Raw genomic sequence first — 21,407 nt, 5'->3', positions numbered from 1 at the left:
CAAACAGCCTCACTGGATTCTGTTTTGGTATACAAAAGTGTTCCTGGTCTGTTCAATGACTGCAAGGTACCCAGGTTGTGTGGCTGGACAGTTGGCGTCTGTGTTTGGTTTTCTGGAAATGTGGCACTGTGCATCTCCTCTTTGCTCTCATCTGTCTAAAGGATATTGCTGCAGAAATCTTGTGGTTTGTTTAACTTTGCAAAGTTGATTTTTCTGAGCATTGCACATGTTTTTCAAAGGACTGCATAGACTCTTGTGAAAATGTGCTTTTCGAGGCAGTAAGTTAGGCACAGCTCACTACACTCAGCTAATTGCAGAGATGTGTAGAGGAGAGGATGGTCTGTATGGCATTGGTCTTTGTAATGTTTTAGTAGAGGACACTTCTTTTGACCACGTTGTAATTTTTGCAGCTTTTCTGTTACTGCTGAATCCAATGGCTTATCTCAGCACAGCAAGATCTGTATCTTCAACAGCAATGTGAAAGCAGTGCTTCTGTATGGGTCCGAGACGTGGCGGGTGACCAAGACCACTACCAGTAAGATACAGATTTTCATCAACAAATGCTTGAGACACATCCTCAACAGCAGATGGCCTGAGAAGATCTCAAACACAGACCTCTGGAAGAGAACCAGCCAGAACCCGGTCGGTCAAGACATCAAGAAGAGAAAATGGGGCTGGATAGGCCACACACTTCGAAAACCACTCGACAACGTCGCAAAGCAAGCACTGGACTGGAACCTACAAGGCAAAAAAGGAAAGTGGGGAGACCCAAACAGACTTGGAGAAGATCTGTCGAGAGCGAAGTGAAGGCCGTCGGAATGACGTGGACCCAGCTAAAGAGAGCAGCCCAGAACAGAGTCCGTTGGAGTGGTGTTGTTGCGGACCTATGCTCCCCCAGGAGTCAACAGGAAAATTGAATCCAATGGCTTAGCGGTCACCCTGAAATCTTCTTTTTCTTACAACTATTACTTCCTCACATCCCCTGGACATCCTGTGAAACATAACTGTTATACATTTGCTTTATTTAGAGACAGCACCAACAACTAAAACAGCAATGTAAACTGAAGAGTGTTCCAAGGTATCAAGGCGTCCATCCATTAATAAAACTTGTATATATTTTATTCATTATACAAATAAAACTCTTTTACATACAGCAGCAATGTGTCATCAGGAAAATTATTACAAAGAAGACAGAAAAGAAGACAAAAACAAGAGGATAAGCTCCTCGGTCACAGTATTTTCCCCACATTGGAAATCATCTGCGAGTTAACCTTTATGACAGTCTCACCTGTTCCTAATAACCCAATATTTCTGACAGATTACAGCTACAACAATAGAATACAACACAGCATCCATTTTTGAAGGGAATTGTGCAGGTATGGCAAGATAACCTCATATCAAGCATTACTAATAAGAATATGAACAACACAGATCTCTGAATTCTAATGTGGCTACATACAGAAGATGGATTTATATTACATATAACTCTTACTAAAAAAGGAAAAAACACATTTTCTTCTGTTCAACAACTGTGACAAACAAACAGAAGATCAAACTGAAACTGATTTCCAAAAAATGTGTTTATAGCCACTGTGAAGTAAGTCCTGTGTTTCATCTTTAAAGTTCTTTACGTTCTCGGAAAGTGCAAGAACATCTGTCCTTATGTGATAAATATCCATTCTGCCTTAATCATCACTCCTCCTGCCCTTGTGTGTTCTCTTTCAGATGTTGGGCTACTCGCTGGTTTATGCGTTGGAGATCTTTCAAAACACTCGGGCGATCTTCGAGCTCCTCGTGGAGGGACCACGCTATTTCCAAGCTCCTGTAGTCGTTTGGTCGCACAAGACGCCGAGTAACCTGAAGAGCTCGATCCTTGAGACTGTAAACTGTGTAAACAAACGCTTGTTAACAGTGTGGGATTTTTTGTCAACTCACAAATCCAAATATAGATCAGTTTGTCTCTAAATTTACCAAAACTTCTTATGCCAAAAGTGAATCAAACAATACTAACATCAGAGTTTCTTAATTAAAACATTACAACATCTGTCACACTATTTTGTGTGGTTTCCCCTGAAAATTGCTGATGAAAAAAAGAAAAACAACTGGTAAAATTTCTATAATATCCAGAGAAACTATTACGTATTTTTTCATGAAATTAGCCTGTATGATTTGATCAATATGTCAATCACTCTGTATACTCTGAAACTAGCTTAATACACACTTACTACTAAATCATAATTGTACGGCACAGAGACTTCAGGTAATATAACTGATGTTTTACCTGGTAAACTGATATTGGCATATGTCACATTTCCACCCCCTGCTGGCTTAGGAAGAAACAGCTCTTTGCTGTTGACCTTGAGAGGGTCATCGGTCTCTGCATCTCTGAACATCCACGGGTGACCTGGAAAAGATACAAGCGGAAACACTGTTTAAGAGTTAAAGCCTGAGGCCTGTACTACGAACAGTTAACCCTGGGTTAACTGCACACTGGGGTGGTGGTTAAATTCCTGTCAGGATATATCGCCATGATAACTTGCGTTGTCCTTTTGTTGTACCTTTTCGAGATTAGGGATCAACAGGTACAAAATCGCAGCCTAACGCTCACCATAAAATAGCGTAACCCAGAATGGTCCTAAGACCCCACCTACTGTACCAGAGCCACACCACTGTGCCTGCCTCTCTCTCCACATAGCGCTGTCGCCTCCGGTGAGAATCCTGACACCCTTCCCACACCCATCACTTTCATTGCAGACCAGGTTCAGATGCAAATGAGGAGACTCCACTCAGGCAAGTCTGCTGGACCAGACGGAGTGAGTCCCCGCATCCTCAAGGCCTGTGCCCCCCAGCTTTGTGGAGTCTTCCATAAGCTGTTCATGCTGAGTCTGGGTCTGCAGAGGGTCCCAGTGCTGTGGAAGACATCATGCCTCGTCCCTGCACCAAAGACGCCACGCCCCAGTGGCCCCCAGGACTACAGGCCTGTGGCATTGACCTCCCACATCATGAAGACTCTGGAAAGGCTCATCCTGGACCAGCTCCGACCCATTGTCAGACCACATCTGGACCCCCTTCAGTTCGCTTACCAGCCCCGTCTCCGAACTGAGGACGCCATCATCTATCTGCTTAATCGTGTCTACACCCATCTCGACCAGCCAGCGAGCACTGCGAGGGTCATGTTTTTTTACAGTGCTTCCAATACCATCAGGCCGACCCTCCTGGGAGATAAGCTGACAGCGATATAGGTGGATGCTTCTCTGGTGTCCTGGATTGTTGATTACCTGACCTCAGCAGAGATGATGAGACAGAGTACCGGGCTGTGGTCGACTCCTTTGTCCCGTGGTGTGAGCAGAATCATCTTCAGCTCAACGTGGCAAAGACCAAGAAACTGATCGTGGACTTCAGGAAGACCAGGAAACACTTGACCCCTGTTTCAATCCAGGGGGTCAATGTTGACATTGTGAATTACTATAAATACCTCAGAGTATACATAGACAATAAACTGGACTGGGCTAAAAACACCACAGCACTTTACAGGAAGGGCCAGAGTCGCCTCTATTTTCTAAGGCGACTGAGGTCCTTCAACATCCGCCGGACAACACTCAGGATTTTCTACGAGTCTGTTGTGGCCAGTGCAATCCTCTATGCCGTTGCATGCTGGGGGAGCAGGCTGAGGGTCGCCTCATGCTAACAGGCTTATAAACTGATCCGTAAGGCCAGTAGTGTTGTGGGGATGGAGCTGGACTCCGTTAAGGTGGTGTCGGAGAGGTGGATGTTGTCCAAAATAAAGACAATGTTGGATAATACTTCCCACCCACTCCATTACATGCTGGTCAGTCACAGGAGCCCGTTCAGTGAGAGGCTGAGAGTACCAAAGCACCACTGAACGACACAGGAAATCAGTTTTTCAGCACTATATACATATGAACAGTATAAAGAGAAAATATATATAATATGTACAAATATACAAGAGTAATGCTTTAAAGGTGATACTATTTCATGATTTTCGTGATACAATTCTAGGTTCAGTTTCCAAGACATGGCTTATTATTTTTATTATTATTATCATTATTATGAATCTCGGAATTAAAAGACAGACAAAATACTAAAACATATTATTTAAACAAAGAGACAATCATTAAAATTACACAAAAAACCTCCAGTCAATCAGTCAGTCAGTACAAGGTTCAAGACAGAATTAAGCACAAATATCAATAGGAGCTGGCAACACAGATGATAATCAAAACAACTGAAAGCTCACTTCCAGTCTGTAAAGACATCATATGTAACAGACCTGCATAAAAACAGGTCTATATGTGTGTGTGTGTGTGTTTGTAGTAAACCTAATCCTAGACATCCATCGTTTTCCTTTAGTCTGGGCTGGGTTCTTCTCTGAGAAAGCTGCGTTCAGGTGATACCAGCATTCCGAGAAAACTGCTTTTTTACACAAAACAAAGCTTTAAATCTCTAGAAATACCTGAGTAAGCACCCTTGCTACAATAAAGCTACAAAGAGCCACTTGTTAGCTAATCGCTTTATGCACTGGTAACGTGCAAGCAGCCGTCTTACCGACGTAAGTGTGCATCCTCCGTCCAGTCCCTGGTTGTATGTCATTGTAAGGATGCGGTTCTCCCTGGTAATTTATCCACAAAGGCCGTACGACACGGGGACTATGGTTATAAAACAGCACTTTAACTGGTATCTGACTGTTCAGGGAACGAACCAGAGGAAGAGTCTCCTCTCCTTCTTGAGGCATTGGAGCTAAATAATGCTAAACTGTTATCGCAGCGAGAGTCGCGTTCTGTAGCTAACGCTAGCAAGTAGCTCCCTAAATGTTTACAATCGTCCGCGACGGCAGCTACTCGAAATTATAAAAATCGTATCAGTTAATCTGTCTAGTCGCTTACTTATCTTATAAAACAGAAAAAGTTTAAAACACTTTTAAACGCCACAGCGAGAAAACTACTTCTCAACTAGTTTGTTTACAGTCACTTTTCCGGTTGAAAGTGTGGAACGTTGAACTGTTCTGATCTCTGATTGGTCGTGACATGCAGTGGCTCGCTACAAGAGATGCGTTCAGGACGCGGTGTACGTGGTGCAGAAGCAGCAACAAGAAAATAAATTTCAAATGAAATCACAACAGGAAAACTGTCAGACTCTCACCCACCTCCACCTAGAAAATAAATAAAAGCAATTACATATATATATATATATATATATATATATATATATATATATATATATATATATATATATATATATATATATATATAATTGCTTTATATATATGTGTGTGTGTGTGTGTGTGTGTGTGTGGTTAGAACTCTATATTTTACGTTCTAACCACTTTTACTAGACCTGATCTGTTAAGACTATATATATAATTGGTTTATATATATATATATGTGTGCGTGTGTGTGTGTGTGTGTGTGTGTGTGTGTGTGTGTGTGTGTGTTATTGGAATTGACTGGCCCTCGGATGTGTGTTGTGGTTTATCGTCCGCCTAAATACCACAAGATGTTTATCTCTGAATTTGCTGACTTTTTGGGATCCATTCTTTTTAAATATGGTTCTGTTATTATTTCTGGTGATTTTAACATTCATGTCTGTTGTATGGATGATCAATTGGCTAATGATTTTCTTGCACTGACCGACTCTTTTAATCTTACTCAGTGGGTGAATGAGCCTACCCATGTTAAAGGCCACACCCTTGATTTGGTTTTCTCATACGATGTGGATATATGTATTAAGGAAATTCGAAACACTGGACTTTCTGACCATTCCCCGGTTATCTTCGATCTTGACCTAGATAACACCGGATCACGCTTTGAGGCTCCTCTTTGCCCTACGCGTACTGTGAATCCTGATACTGTGTTGAATTTCTCTAACTCTTTTGTGAACTCTCCATTTACTACGTCAGATTGTCTTACCCCACATACGCTTGAGAATTTTGCCAATACTCTATTAACTACATGCTCCTCTATCCTTGACATTGTAGCACCTATCAAAATGAAACGCCCCAGAACCTACTCACAATGTTGGTTAAATGATTCTGTTCGCGCTTTACGACGTATGTGTCGGCGGGATGAGAGGAGGTGGAGGAAAGATCATCTCCAGTCATCATATGACATTTTATGTATTAGCCGCTTGAAGTTTCAATCAGCTGCCAGAACGGCTAAAGCAGCTTTCCTATCTAAAATTATCACCACCAATGGCAACAATCCTCGAATTTTATTTAAAATTTTTAACTCTGTGGTCAACCCCTGCCCCTCTATGCCTCTGCCGTGCTCCCCGGGTCTTTGTGAAAAATTTTCAAGTTATTTTTTAGACAAAGTCGTATTTCTTAAATCTACTCTTCCTTTGGTGACAGATCGTATGTCCATTCCTGATTGTTCTACTACTTTTTGTCAATTTGAACCCGTTTCACTCTCTACTCTGAAGCATCTAATTGAGAAACTGAACAATACTAATCTTGTACATGATGTTCTTCCATCCCGTATAGTCAAGGACTGTTTTAGTGCAATTGGACCTTGTCTATTGTCCATATTGAACTCTTCCTTGCTTTCCGGTTATGTACCATCAGCTTTTAAACATGCTATAATCCAACCTGTTCTTAAAAAAAGTAACCTCGATCAAAATGATTATGCCAACTATAGGCCGATTTCTAAGCTTCCCTTCGTGGCCAAAATTCTTGAGAAGGTAGTTCTGCTTCAACTTCAGACCTACCTGGATGAGAATAACATTAATGATAAATTTCAATCGGCCTTCAAACAACATCACAGCACTGAATCAGCGCTGCTCCGAGTTTTTAATGACCTTTTATTAATGGCTGACAATGGACGCCCCTCTGTCCTAGTGCTATTGGATCTTTCATCGGCATTTGACATGGTTGACCATAACATACTATTGGCGAGACTAGAGCACACTGCAGGCATCAAGGGCGCTGCCTTGGATTGGTTTAAATCTTACCTCTCCAATCGGCTCTCTTCGGTTCACTTGGCCACCTCGTCTTCTTCCGCTGTACCTGTTTGCTGTGGTGTCCCCCAGGGATCTGTGTTAGGCCCTACCCTGTTCTCATTATATATGCTTCCTTTAAGTGCTATCTTTGAGAAATACCACATTGCTTTTCATTATTATGCCGATGACATCCAGATCTATTTTGAGTTAAATGATGATCTAGCTCTGTCCTTGAGTAGCTTTCGAGAGTGCATGTGTGAGGTCAAGCAATGGCTTCTGGCAAATACTCTTATCCTTAATGATAAGAAAACTGAAATTATGATCTTTGGTAGTGACGCTCTCCGTGCCAAACTTCGTGATGCCTTTGGTTTTCTCACTAGCTCTTTCTCTGACACTGTTAGGAATCTGGGTGTGCTACTTGACAGCTCATAAAAACTTGATAAACAAGTGTCTGCTGTCGTCAGATCCAGTTTTTACCAACTTCGCCTTATTTCTAAGGCCAAACACTATATCCCGCACAATGACCTGGAAAAGCTCATCCATGCCTTTGTAACGTCAAGGCTAGATTATTGTAATTCACTTTATTTTGGTCTCCACTCTACCCTTCTACATAGATTACAGACAGTCCAGAATGCCGCTGCACGCATTCTAACTAAAACTAAGAAGTTTGCTCACATCACTCCCGTCCTTGCTGATCTGCACTGGTTGCCTGTGAAATTTCGTATTCAATTTAAAATTCTGTCGCTTACTTTTAAAATTACTAATAACACAGGACCAAGCTATCTTAAGGAACTCTTAAACTCATATGCTCCTGCGAGGGCTTTAAGATCATCCTCACAGTTATTGTTGGTTCAGCCCAGATCTCGTTTGAAGTCTAGAGGTGATCGAGCGTTTGCTCTAGCTGCACCTGAGCTGTGGAACAATCTCCCGATTGGCATCCGGGCGTCTGATTCTATTCAATCTTTTAAATCACGGCTTAAAACATATCTGTTTGAACTTGCTTTTTCTACCAGTTAAATCCTGGCCTTGTTTGCAGTGAGTTATTCTATTAATTTTTCTGTTTGTCTTGAGTTGTCTTGCGTTGTCTATGTTCTCTATCACTGTGTTTGATGGTACAGCTTTACTTTGCTATAGCTATGTGCTATAGTTTACTCTTATTAGTGGTTTTTACCTGTGAACATAATTCCACACTTATATGATTCTGATGTTGGCTTTTAAATGTGCTCTATAAATAAAGATTGTTGTTGTTGTTGTTGTTGTTGTTGTTGTTGTTGTTGTTGTGTGTGTGTGTGTGTGTGTGTGTGTGTGTGTGTGTGTGTGTGTGTGTGTGTGTGTGTGTGTGTGTGTGTGTGTGTGTGTGTGTGTGTGTGGTTAGAACTCTATATTTTACGTTCTAACCACTTTTACTAGACCAGATCTGTTAAGACTATGCATGCGAACCAAAGTTTCAGGTTATACAATAATAAATAAAAAGATATAATAACAGATTCTTTAATTGGTCTATTTATATTTGATAATACAAATGCATATAGGCCTAAAGTATTTACAATTGCTGAGTAAAGGATCTGTGGAGAAGAGATAAATCGGTCAAAATCAAGTAGGCTAAATAGTACTATATATACTATCCTATACTATTATACTTGATATTAAATATCAAAAAATTATTTTTAACATATTGAAAGTAAAAATGCAATAAAAATCACATGATATCTCTTCTTTAGCCTAAACAACAGTCCGCCAGCACTAATCTCCCATATGCTTTATACTTAATTATCAGGATTAACCCATGGCTTTTTTTATGTGTAAGAAATGCTAATCAGATTCAATGAATATGAGCTCCACCCAGTTTCATTCTGACATAAAATACTGAGGCACAGTAGAAACCTTCCAGATTAACACCAGACAGCATTCGCAAGCTGAACTCGACTGCAGGAGTAAAGCTTCCATTCGCCTTCAATATTATTTGAGGTTTAAGCAGGTATACAGAAATAAGCCACATTGCAGTTACTTCTATGGAACAGAATCTTCTTTTCAACAATATTTTATCATGGGAAATTACGTTTTGACTTTTGTTTGTTTGCATAAAATGAAAATATTCAATTTTTCCTTCATTTCAGATACTTTTCGTCAACATCGAAGGTCTTCAATCACAATGAATGACAGTGACTTTGTGGAGGCACAGGATGTGCCAAGAGATGAGAGCCTGGCCAAGGTGGAGATCGCGCTGCTCAGTGTCCTCTTCGTGAGCGCCGCCGTCCTCAACACCAGCCTGCTGCTCGTCCTGTGGAAACAGCGCAAACAGATGTCCAGAATGCGCGTCTTCGTGTTCCACCTGTGCCTGGCGGACCTGGTGGTCACTTTCTTCCAGGTGTGTCCGCAGCTTTTGTGGGACATCACAGACAGGTTCGTCGGACCGGACTTGGTGTGCCGACTTGTGAAATATTTGCAAGTTCTCGGCATGTTTTCATCGACCTACATGATCGTGGTGATGACAGTTGACAGGTACCAGGCTATCTGCAACCCGATGGTAAAGTTTCAGCGGACGCGCACGAGACTAAATGTCCCCGTGTGCGTTGCGTGGGGGATTTCTCTGCTGGGCAGCTTGCCTCAGGTCTTCATTTTCTCACAGGTGGAGGTTACACCGGGTGTGTTTGATTGCTGGGCTACATTTATCCAGCCATGGGGGCTGCAGACTTACATCACCTGGACCACGCTGGTCATTTTTGTTTTACCCGTTATCACAGTTGTTGTTTGCCAAGTCCGCATCTGCCGAGTCATCCAGATCAACATCTACCAAAAGACTCAGCAGAAAGGAACGGTGGGTTTGCCATCCAGAGCCAGCGGTGTGGCTGGCATGTCGAAGGCTAGAGTGAAAACACTGAAGATGACGGTGGTCATAGTACTCGCTTATATTGTCTGCTGGGCTCCGTTTTTCACTGTCCAGCTGTGGTCCGCGTGGGACAAGCAGGCGCCTAAAGAAAGTAAGTATTGCGTATATTTGCTGTGTGATCGTCATAATCAATGTAGTTCATTTGGTCTTTTACGTTTTCTAATTACACAGAACCTGAGCATATTTACGCACAAACACAAATTACTAATCTCTAGGTGGCAGATGAGATTGCTTGGCAGACACGTGACACTTTGCCCTCCTCTTTTAATTCCAGCTGCTACTTTCACCATCCTGATGTTGCTTGCCAGCCTGAACAGCTGCGCGAATCCCTGCATTTACCTTTTGTTCAGCGGTCAGGTTCCCAAGAGGCTGGTGTCGCTCCTGTGCAGGAGGCATTCAGGCGGAAAGGACTCAGTGCACGAGGAAGCGACGCTGGTCAGCACTTTGTATCTAAGCTTAAAAAATCCCCCCGAGTCCAAGTGAAGGTAGCGCATTACTAAAAATGGGAAACTCCTGCAGGGCAAACCGTGCAAAGTCTGCGCGCCTGGATATGCTGCCTCTCTGAATTTTAGCAACCGTTTCAAAGGGTGAAGGCAACGCATGCTGTATGTTATTTGGCACATAAAAAGATATAGTGTGTAGTAAAAAGCAGCCAACAAAGGCGAGAGAGTGAGAACAACATGCTGTTGGATAACAGCATCTGGAGAGACTAAACAACTGGTGTGGATCATCAAGCTGTTTGGATAAATCTTTTTACTTTGAGAAATAAAATGTTCATCCCATTTAGTGGTACCTGAATGAGCCAGTCTTTTCAGCCAGATTGGATTCAGCTGTATAGTGTTTTGCATACTGCCATATATAGAAACATTCCTTGAGTTGATTTCACCAATCTAAAGTAAATAAAATCTATTCATAGCTTTCCAAACGAAAGATTAAAAGCAAGCATATGTGTTTCACTGATGTAACAGAGAAGAAATAGAGGCACACTTTATGTTGGAACAAACTGTATTTAAAGATTGTGAAATATGTTTGTCAGCCCTTTAAATGTTTCTATGGTGAAAACCTACTCACTGTTCACAAAATCACACACCAGGTGCTTGTATTTTGTAAAATACTGTTCATGCCATGAACAACTTTGTTTATTTATGGAATAAAATGTTGTCACAAATGTGTTGCACTGCTGTTGTATAACACATGAGGTAGCCTTTGTAATCCTAAACATTTACAAATGATACAGATCGTATTTATGGCACTAATATTTAGATATAAGTCCATGCGGTCCCACCTAATGTTAATGTGTTTTAAAACAAGGATTGAATTGTCTACATTGTCAACATATCTTTCCACAAATATTACAGCTGGAAGAATGTAATCAAAAGACAAACAGACAGATGGACAACCCTGTGCTATGTCATGCAACATCTGCAGGTCATCAGAGTGAAAAACCTTCTTTGAAAGAGCAGGTTCTTTCAAAGAAAGAACCCCCGTTTAGGTCAATAATAAATCAGGTTACTTTAATTCATCAACACTTGATTTTATTGACAGCTCATCAATATTTCTCATTAATAATATTGATGGGTGCAGTAATCAGCCAATCTTTTCAAATCAGTGTAGCTGCTGTTTTCTCAGGGGCCCAGGAACACATTGTTGCCCTTTGGTTCCACTGGATGTGAATGCAGCCCTGCAGTGATCTCATCTCTGCAGCAGCTCTCTGAAATCCAGGACGTCCACCATAAATAAATGCCAATGATAAAGAGCTAACGTGCATTTTCATATGGTAATATTCAATAACTTGTGAGTAAGACTGAACATTAGCTTTGAAATTTAATATCAGCTCATTATGCCATTTTAGCATCTCCGACGAGGGTCGGAGTGCCAACGAAAACCGTGAGGAAGGAGCACTTCCGCCTGCTGTTGTGGTTGTGATTCGCCCATCTTGCCTGCCTGGATGAGGTGCGGCAGCTGGAATCAGAAAGATCAAACACCATGGCTAAAGTGAGCATAGAAACGAGACACAAGGTGGTGAGCCTGCGCCAGCAAGGTCTCTCACAGGTAGAAATCTCGCGGCAGACAGGTGTTTCCAGATGTGCTGTTCAAGCTCTTCTGCAGAAGCACAAAGAAACGGGTACGGTTGAAGATCAGAAACGCAGCGGCCGACCGAGGAAGCTGAGTAAAGCGGACGAAAGACTCATTAAGATGACTTTGCAGCGAAATAGGAAGATCTCCAGTAGCGCCATCACCTCAGAGCTGGCGGTGACCAGCGGCACTCTGGTGCACCCGTCCACTGTGCGGAGGAGTCTGGCCAGGAGCGGTCTAAATGGGAGGAGAGGGAGCAAAAAGCAGGTCCGGATGTGTGAAACGAGCGAAGACAAGACACTCTCAGGTGAACAGAAACAGGAGGACTGGGATGACAATAAATGGGAGCAGGAGGTCTGGACTGAAGATTCAGAAGCTGAGATTTCTGACTCTAACACAGAGGCTGGAGAGCCACAGGACTGTGAGGAGACAGATTAGGCGACATGTGAAGCACGCTGGAGCTTCCTGATAGGTTTGGGATTGCATGTCTGCAAAATCAGGATCACATTATCCTGAGACAAGCATGTCAACAATCTCAGAGTTATATATTTATATAGATCAGTTCATGTTAAACTTAAAGCGCAAAACTATCATACATGTTCAGCTGCCGTGTGTTTGTATTCGTTTCAAAGAAAAATTATTATCTGAAATATATTTTTACACTTCAGTAGAAAGTGCAATAAATATGAGATGTTTGAGAAGTTGTTAAGTTCTCCTTGTTCTGCCTATTTAAAAAGTTTATTTTTATTTTAAAGAGGCAGGCATTCACCAGGTCACATAGACATATTTTTTTGTGAAAATTGGTGGACATCCATTTAATCCATGTTGTGTTATCCTGTAAAAATGATTAACCTTTCCCCCCGTGGACCCTTTTATATTTGCTGCACCAATTCAGTTTCCCCAGGGATAGCAGTAATGTGCAGTCTGATCTTGAAATTGGTGGGTTTAACCTGATTAAAGGCCTTAACAAGATATGTATTTCACCATCACCTTCAGTTATTTGACACTCTTGTCTCGGTAAAAATACAAAGCTCAGTAAAGGCAGAAAGACAGACCATGTGTGAGACTGCAGGATATAGAAGAGAAGACAGCAGCTCATGTGCTTCGTTGTTTTCTGTGCTCCTCTCACACTTTTTAAATGCGCTGATTAGAAAAAAGCAAAACAAAATGGGAGCAGGATCTAAAAATGTAAGTGTCACTGTATGATTTTTAGAATTTTTGAGTTGTTTTGCAGCATGTGCTAAAATTGAAACCGGGACAATAAATGCAAGCATCCAAAAATCTACCAATTAAACCCTAAATTTAGAATCACACTGTTCATGGTGAGTTCACCTGGTGCTGCAGCACCCCTGAATATGTCTGGACACTTGTAGACAGCAATTTAATGTTTTATTGCAGGTACAGTTCAGGCTCGCTGTGAAACAAGCAGTCCATTCAGACTGCACAGGCACTCCATCTCAACCAGTATGGTTTGCTGTGTCTCCCTGCACAGTCTCAAGACCGGGGTAGACACAGGAAGACGTTTTTAGTCAGTCAGTTTTTACAACCCATGTAGTAGGCTCTCACTGGAATTAATGAATGCCACTCAGAAGTAACTATTGTTTTAGACAAAGAGCAGTTTGTTAGTTAAAATTTAACCATAGTATTATTTCAGGATGTAAACTTTGATAATAACTTTTGATTTTGAATAATTGTGGATAAGCCAAACATGATAGGAAGATTTCATTTTACTTTGAGTCCATATTATTGTTTCATATTAAATTAGTATTTTCACACCTGTTTGGTTTCTGCATACTTTTTCTTTATTACACTGCAACAGCACACATCTTAGACTCTGGCATCCAGGAGTAATGGAGGCTCTCCTTCTAGCTGTGGAGTCAAACAGTTTTCATATCATGTCTACGAGTGCATAGTACTATGCAGCCAGAGAGTCCTGTTTAGTTTAACTTGTGACATAACTGAAATAAATATTTGAAATATAATAAATTACTTCACCTGCACAAGAGACACGAGGAAGAAATGGAAATATGGAAAATGTTTTATGTCTAAATGATGGAAGTTGGGACAGAATCAGTATTAAAGCAGATTCAGCACTAAGAGAAAATCTAATAACCAATCTTAGTGAGACATCTAGAAATATCTTATTAGAGCTGTGTAACAGAGACTGGGAGGCTCTGTTAGCAGTGGTAGTAACAATGTGAAAACCAGGGAAAGATGAGAGAGAACTAGGAAATTACAGACCAGTAACTTAAAAAATCCAAATCTGCAAAACAATGGAGAATATATGAAATGAATGGTTAAAGTACTATATAGATAATAAAATTGAAAGTGGGCTTAGAAGAGGGAGAAGTACAACTGAACCAGCTTTATGTTTAAAACATGAAATTAGAAAAGGCAATGTAAACAAACAAAGTGCCATGACATACAATATGACACAATGTGAAGAGAAGGTCAACTAGTGAAAGTGAGGAAAATAGGCATTACAAATTATTACACAGATACATTTCTTTTAAAAACTACAGAAGGATAAATACATACATGTCATGGGAAGCTTTACACTGGAAAATGTAAGTAATCAAGAGTTGGTCGTGGTTTCATGAAAGGATTACATGGGTCACACACAATGAAGAAAAACAGTAAGAAATGCAAGAGTGTTAAATGTAATCATATGTTTAATTGAAAATAACTAAGCAGACAGGAATTCTATGAGGACCATATACAGCAGATTTATCAGGCCAGTATTAGATTATGGAGTATTGTAGTGTATGGTTCAGCATCAGATACATACAAACATACAATTGCACCCAGCGCACCTGCGTGTAAAACAACCCCAATAGCAGCATAATGAGCAGAGCTGGGTGGAATGCCACTAGAAATCAGAAGGGAGCAGCTAACACTAAATTGCTGAGCAAAGTTACAGGGCCATGAACGGGGTCATCCAACATGAGGCGTTTGTAAGAGCTTTATGGGAAAAGGAAAGAAAAAACAAAGCGCTTTGGCTTGTCTCAGAGAGCAACAGAACTTAAAATAGGCCAGTTAAACATTAGTCAGACCGTGCCATTACAGGCAAAAGAGCAACAAATACTTCCTGTCGCCACAGAAGAATTTACATTAATGGAAAAGAAAGAGTAAGGATGGGGATTTTATTTTAAACATACAGTACAGGCATACATTCATCAGCACTGCAGTTTTGTCCACATTGATGCAGATGCATCAATTAGAGTGATGGTCACTGTTTCTGAGTTTCTTATCAAAGTAGAGGAAAACATTACTGACAGATTATGAATGAACATGGGAGAAATGTTCATAGTACTTGAAGATGCAAGACCAATAACTTGACTCAAATTCACTCAAAACACTCACATAGTGTACAGTATATCTATCTATCTATCTATCTACCTGTCTTCATGTATATACAATTTTAAAATGATCTTGTGTTTTCTTTCTCATTTCCCAGCACAGCCACCCCACCTTGTGTATATAGGTTATTTGAATAACTATAATAAAAAGACACTAATGATAGTTAATCAAGACAACTATTATGAGTGCCTTTTTGTTTGCACTGATGTTCATGAATAAAGTTCTTTTTTTAGAAAAAAAAATGTTTTAGTTAAACTCAGGCTGACAGGAATAAAGAGCATCGTGATGCAGAAAATGTTGAAAAGGTGGCAAAAGCAATGAAAGGACGAAATGAAAGGGTAATGGTTCTGGGGAGGAGCAGGAGAGATTCCCATCTGTCATTCGTAACAGGAAAACACCAAACATGTTGTATTATACTATGAAAAATATGAAGACAGAGACGCAAAGTGGTCCAAAAACCTCAAGAAACTAAAAGTTAACCTGGCTGTTGAAGTCTTTAAGTGGTGAACGCTATCGGGACCAGCTGGTGGCGGTAATGCACCAATTAGATGTGTGCCAACCTCAAGTATGCATCAAGAAGAAGACGCAGAAGAAGACGCTCTTCCGCCTGCTGTTTTGGTTGTGATTCCCGTCGTCTGGTCTACCTGGTTAAGGTGAGGCTGCTGGGATCAGAAAGATCAAACACCATGGCTAAAGTGAGCATAGAAACGAGACACAAGGTGGTGAGCCTGCGCCAGCAAGGTCTCTCACAGGCGGAAATCTCGCGTCAGACAGGTGTTTCCAAACGTGCTGTCCAAGCTCTTCTGCAGAAGCACAAAAAAACGGGTACGGTTGAAGATCAGAAACGCAGCGGCCGACCGAGGAAACTAAGTAAAGCGGACGAAAGACTCATTAAGCTGACTTTCCTGGAGAATCGGACCATGTCCAGTAGCGCCATCACCTCAGAGCTGGCGGTGACCAGCGGCACTCTGGTGGACCCATCCACCGTGCGGAGATGTTTGGCCAGGAGCGGTCTTAATGGGAGGAGAGGGAGCAAAAAGCAGGTCCAGATGTGTGAATCGAGCGAAGACAAGACACTCTCAGGTGAACAGAAACAGGAGGACTTGGATGTCAACAAACTGAAGCAAGAGGAGGAGGAACAATGGGAGCAGGGGGAACAAGGGGAGCAGGAGAAGCAGGGGGAACAAAAGGTGTGGACTGGAGATTCAGCAGATGAGAGATCTTACTCCAACTCGGAGGGTGGAGACAGCCACAGCGACGAGAGGCTTTAGGCAGCCTGTGAAGCATGCTGGGACTGCATTTCTGCAACTGTTGTTGAGTTTTTTGTCTGAATGTGTGAATTCCTTAAAGATACATCATGGGGGGAATTCAAATGATTTACTTTCATGTTTTTTATTTGGTTACACATTACCGTTTGGTTTACTTCTTTCTATTTAGTCACTTTGTTAGTGTCTGTTTGCCTTTATGTATCTACATTATTGTGATCAGCCAAAGATTTCCTTTGTCTTTTGTCTGCTTTGTCAACTTTGGGCACTTTATCTTATCTCGGCCTTAAAAAAAAGTCAAGTTGTTTAATTTTATGTTGCATTTAGTTTAGTTTTTGATCTTTTTGTAAATTGTTTTTCACATTTTGGGGGTAGAGTAAAACTTACATGTGCCCTTCACGCTGCATAAGCAGAAAAGGAATCCGGTGCATGTCCTCAAACGATGTCACTTGAGTCTGCATGGCACAGGCGGAAGAATGGAAGTTTTAAAATAAACAAGGAAGTTAGAGAAGCGTGAGCTTGTTAGGCATATTCTTATAATAATCAGAAGACTGGGGATATATGCTTGAACCCAAATTAGCTGATAAAAGCAGAATGTTTAAAAAAATCTTCATTTTGACATGATGGCATCAAACAGCCGCTGCAGATTTGTCTGCTGCACATCCATGATGTGAATCTCCTGTTCCACCACATCCCAAAGATTCTCCATTGGGCTGATACCTGGTGATTTAGGTACTCGGTCATGTTAGGGAACCAGTTTGAGATGATTTGAGCCATCAGACAATGGGTACAGTGTGGTCGTATAAGGATGGATGTGGTCAGCAGCCATACTCAGGGTAAGCCGTGGCATTTAAATAATGCTCAGCTGATATTAGGGGGCCCAAAGTGCAAAGAAAATATTTGATACCATACCAGCAGCTATCCAAGGTGTTGTTTACACTAAATTCTGACACTACAAATGTCACAGCTTCTTTTTTCCCCCCAGTTTTCTGTTGTCCAGTTTTGGTTTGGTGACAGAAGAGGCACCCAGTGTGGTCTTCTGCTGCTGTAGTCCATCTGCTTCTAAGTTGGACCTGTTTTGCATTTAAAGATGCTCTCCTGCATACCTTGGTTGTAATGAGTGGTTATTTGAGTTACTGTTACCTTCCAATAAGATCAAAGCAGTCTAGCTATTCTCCTCTGATCTCTGGCATCAACAAGGTGTTTTCACCACTACTGGACATTTTCTGTTTTTCTGACCATTTTCTGTAAACCTGAGAGATGCATGTGTGGGAAAGTACCATCACTTCAGTAGTTTCCGAAATGCTCAGACCAGCCTGTCTGGCACCAACAACATTCAAAGTCATTTAAATCTGTCTCCCTTCTGATGACCAGTTTGAACTTTTGCAGGTTGTGCACCTGCCTAAATGCATGGCATTGCTGCAATATGATTGGCTAATTAGACGTGTGTTTAAAAGTGCTGAGCGGGTGTACCTAATAAAGTGACCTGTTAGCATATGTGTAATATAGATAGATAGATAGATAGATAGATATACACACACAACACATACATACATACACAGGTATATATATATTTTTTACAATATGAAACTTATGTGAGAATAAAAACCTCACTTTAATTAATAATAATGAGTCAGCTGTCATCAATTTGGACTAATTGTAAAAAAAAAAAAAAAAAAAGTACATTTACACTTACTCAAAAAATAATTAAAGCACTTTACCAGTTAGCCTATCAATGAGTATCTACATTTATATCTAAACAAATTCCAATAGAGAACTGTAGGGAGGATTTTCTATATTTACGTGATTTTTGTTGACCACAAATCGAGGAACGACTTTACAGAAACTGGTCGCAGACGACTAAGGAAAAAGCACCACCTCATCATCCCTTTCATAAAGGAGGAAAGAGAGAAACAAAACAACTGCTAAAGCCACAAAACAAGCTGACCAATATGCAAACAACAGTATGCTAAATATTTGTTTTCTGTGGTGTAGCAGTTTAAACATTTTCCTAACAAGCCTCCCCTCCTGGGAGGACACACAAATCCCCTGGGGGTTGCATCTGGAAGGGCATCTGGCGTAAAAATCTGCCAAATTAAATACTGCAGAGGTTCCTGCTGTGGTGACTGTGAATAATTTGTTTTTGTTTTGAATAATTTTTTTGTTTGTTTTTCAAATGGTCATCGTACGGTGCCTTCCATTTTTCGTATAAAAATGAATGAAGCTGTCTAATGTTTTACAGAGAAAAACAGGGGGGCAACATTCATGACAAAAATCATACTATGAGAAATATAGTATATGTAAGCATTTATTCTTGGAGGCATGGGTAAATTTTACTTATGGGACCTGTATTTTTGCTCAACTTATGTTAAATTCATAATGACATAGTGTAATATTTCATGTGTTTTTGTTCTGAGGGTGTATTAACCTCATTTAAGACCTGATAATGACCAGAAGATCTGGGATGAGGTGTTTTTACTTTTTAACCACGACCATAGGTCACGTAGTCCACGTGCGAAACCAAGTGAACTTTTTTTTTTTTTTACTATAAATGCTCCTCTCCGATGGGCCCTCACGTTCAAGGCCACAGTGGCTGACAATTCTCCGCTCCCATACATGGACTGATTAGATTCTCACACGTGCTACAGAATATCAATGATCCTCCAGCCACTTGCATCTGCATAGTTGCACGTAGTCACATCTGCATACTGCACGCTGCAATGAAGGCGCATGGTAGTTGGTTAGCTCTACCTGCATGTTACAGCTCAGCAGATCATCTCAAAAACCTCCCACAGATGTCCTCTTTAGACAAACATGAGACAAGAGCTACTGCTTGGAACCTGCGTGTTTATTTAAATTTGTGGTACAACGAATGGCTTGGTGAAACGAGCAAAGGCTTTTGCAAACAGATGATTTATCCAGTGAAGCATCCAGGTTATAGTTTTTAATATGTGAGTGTAAATCAGACGGCATGGCAAACACTCAAATCAGTTATATGATGGAGAATATCATCAAAAGATCACAAGACAGTCATTTAAATTTCTGAGCTCCTCTCAAAGCGGATATATCTGCTCGACGAAACAAAGTGTTTTGATATGAAATATGAAGATTATGAGTAAAAGCTTAAAAAATAAATACTCGGAAGCTCACATTTTCAGATTTTTGAGGGAACAGCAATAATATGAAGATTGGTGATTGGATTACATCTAGATAAACTATTAAATAACAAAGGTATTTCCCCACCAAGTATCAATACAACTCTGTACACTTTGGGGTTGCATAAGGAAGGGTATCAACTGGAAGTCAAATATTTGGTGGCCCCCTTTGACTGATGCAGCAGCTGAAAGTAGCTATTACAATGTAGTGGCTATCAGAGGCTCCAATGATAAAAATTCTATGACTCCATCCTGAAAGAGCAGAAAGTATACTTGATTTAAACATGGCCAAGCACCTTCTGTCCCTTAAAGGACTTCTCCCGTTCCTGGGCAGCTTCTGTCTCATGACGGCTTTCTGGAAGACCTGTTTGGATCATTTGTACATCATTTGAGGGTAGGTGTAGCCAAATTTAAATGGGATATGTTCCTCGAATGTTTGGCACCAGTTCGCGGAGGTCTCTGGCTCTCACTGGATGAAATCGTAAGCAAACACGATGTTTCACCAAAACCCACAGGTGTTGCATGTGGTTTTAATGTTCGTCTGCAAATACTTCCTATACACTAGCCCAACTTGAAGAAAAATTGTGGCTTGAATAAATTAGCTGCAGAGCTGAGACAACTTTTACTGTGAAGGTGAACTTTCTCTATTTCCTGTCTGTGTCACACTCAGACACTTAAATTCAAACTACAACCACAGCAATATGCTAGCAACCAAAGCAATCACAAGGAGATTTTGGTCAACTAGTTGGCAGTTTTTCTCCTGGTGCCTGCTGGTTGCCATGGGGTCACTGAATAGGCCTGCACAACTGGATCTTTAGCAACCACTTCCCCAGCAGCTACCATTAACCCCCAGCAACCACTCTTAATCAGTCAGGAAATGCTAATTTTTCCCTTGTAACTGGTGGTTGCTAGATGGTTGCAAACCAGTCTGTAGATGCGCATACTACTATAGCTTACACCAGGCAGCAATAATAGAAGACTGCAGAACAACCAGAGTAACAATCAAGGGTAGAAAGAAACAGGGGGGGGGGGGGGGGGGGGGTTTGCAGTTTTTGCAGCATTGCTGGAAGGGTAGAGGGGTAAAGTTAAAATGTATCTATTGCCAGTTTAATGTGATCCACAGACATGAACAATGTTTTCCTCTCTCAGCAGAAAAAGTGAAGAAAAAGACGCGTTTATCCAAAAAATGATGTTCTCTATCCAAAAACATGTCATCAGACAAACATTCGAGATGATTTCTCATTGTGTTACTCAGCTTACTCATAAAAAGATAATTTCCTAACAAAGAATCAGCAAAAGAGTTTTGCAAAAAAATAAATAAATTAGACTCTACAGTCGGTCGACAGCCATATAAACAACAAATACTGCCTCAGTTTTACCGTACATAAATACAGACGTGAGCCATTACCCTTGCAACAGAATCCTGAAAACTGTCACCCTACAAACCCAAGAGAATATTAAAATAATAATAATAATAATAATAATAACTCTTAAATCTTATCATCATTTTGCCTTTCTGAATCCGATTCCTCGCACTTCAAAAGACACCGAGCTGGAGCGTAGGCACACCATTTTAACATACCACGCGTGAACAAACTAAAAGAAGGGTAAATGCTCCTCTTGCTCTGTCTCAGTGGGCTTTGACCTTTGATAAACAGTCTGCCGCAAGGCACCAATGCATCGCTAATTTTCACTCGTGCAATCAAA

General features: G+C 40.9%; 2 protein-coding genes across 2 annotated transcripts; one reads left to right on the top strand and one right to left on the bottom strand.

The window, feature by feature from the left end:
* Positions 1-1,093: 1,093 nt before the first annotated feature.
* On the bottom strand, positions 1,094-5,044 carry vhl (von Hippel-Lindau tumor suppressor). Its single transcript, XM_085456601.1, has 3 exons — positions 4,567-5,044; positions 2,282-2,404; positions 1,094-1,886 (listed from the first exon to the last, which is right to left on the bottom strand). Exons 1-3 carry the CDS (start codon positions 4,751-4,753, stop codon positions 1,693-1,695), a joined length of 504 nt encoding a protein of 167 aa, XP_085312727.1. The 5' UTR covers positions 4,754-5,044; the 3' UTR covers positions 1,094-1,692.
* Positions 5,045-9,073: 4,029 nt separating this feature from the next.
* Positions 9,074-11,016, top strand: LOC146709565 (vasopressin V2 receptor-like). The gene is made up of 2 exons (XM_085456600.1): positions 9,074-9,935; positions 10,119-11,016. The coding sequence occupies exons 1-2, from the start codon at positions 9,107-9,109 to the stop codon at positions 10,325-10,327; spliced, it is 1,038 nt and encodes a 345-aa protein (XP_085312726.1). The 5' UTR covers positions 9,074-9,106; the 3' UTR covers positions 10,328-11,016.
* The last annotated feature ends 10,391 nt before the right edge of the window (positions 11,017-21,407 follow it).

The sequence above is a fragment of the Copadichromis virginalis genome, linkage group LG5 (genome assembly GCF_057382275.1).
Source record: "Copadichromis virginalis isolate Kocher_CV1m ecotype Utaka linkage group LG5, C_Virginalis_male_GT1.1, whole genome shotgun sequence".
In the NCBI taxonomy this organism is placed as follows: Eukaryota; Metazoa; Chordata; class Actinopteri; order Cichliformes; family Cichlidae; genus Copadichromis; species Copadichromis virginalis.
This window is presented reverse-complemented; position numbering and strand designations above follow the sequence as displayed.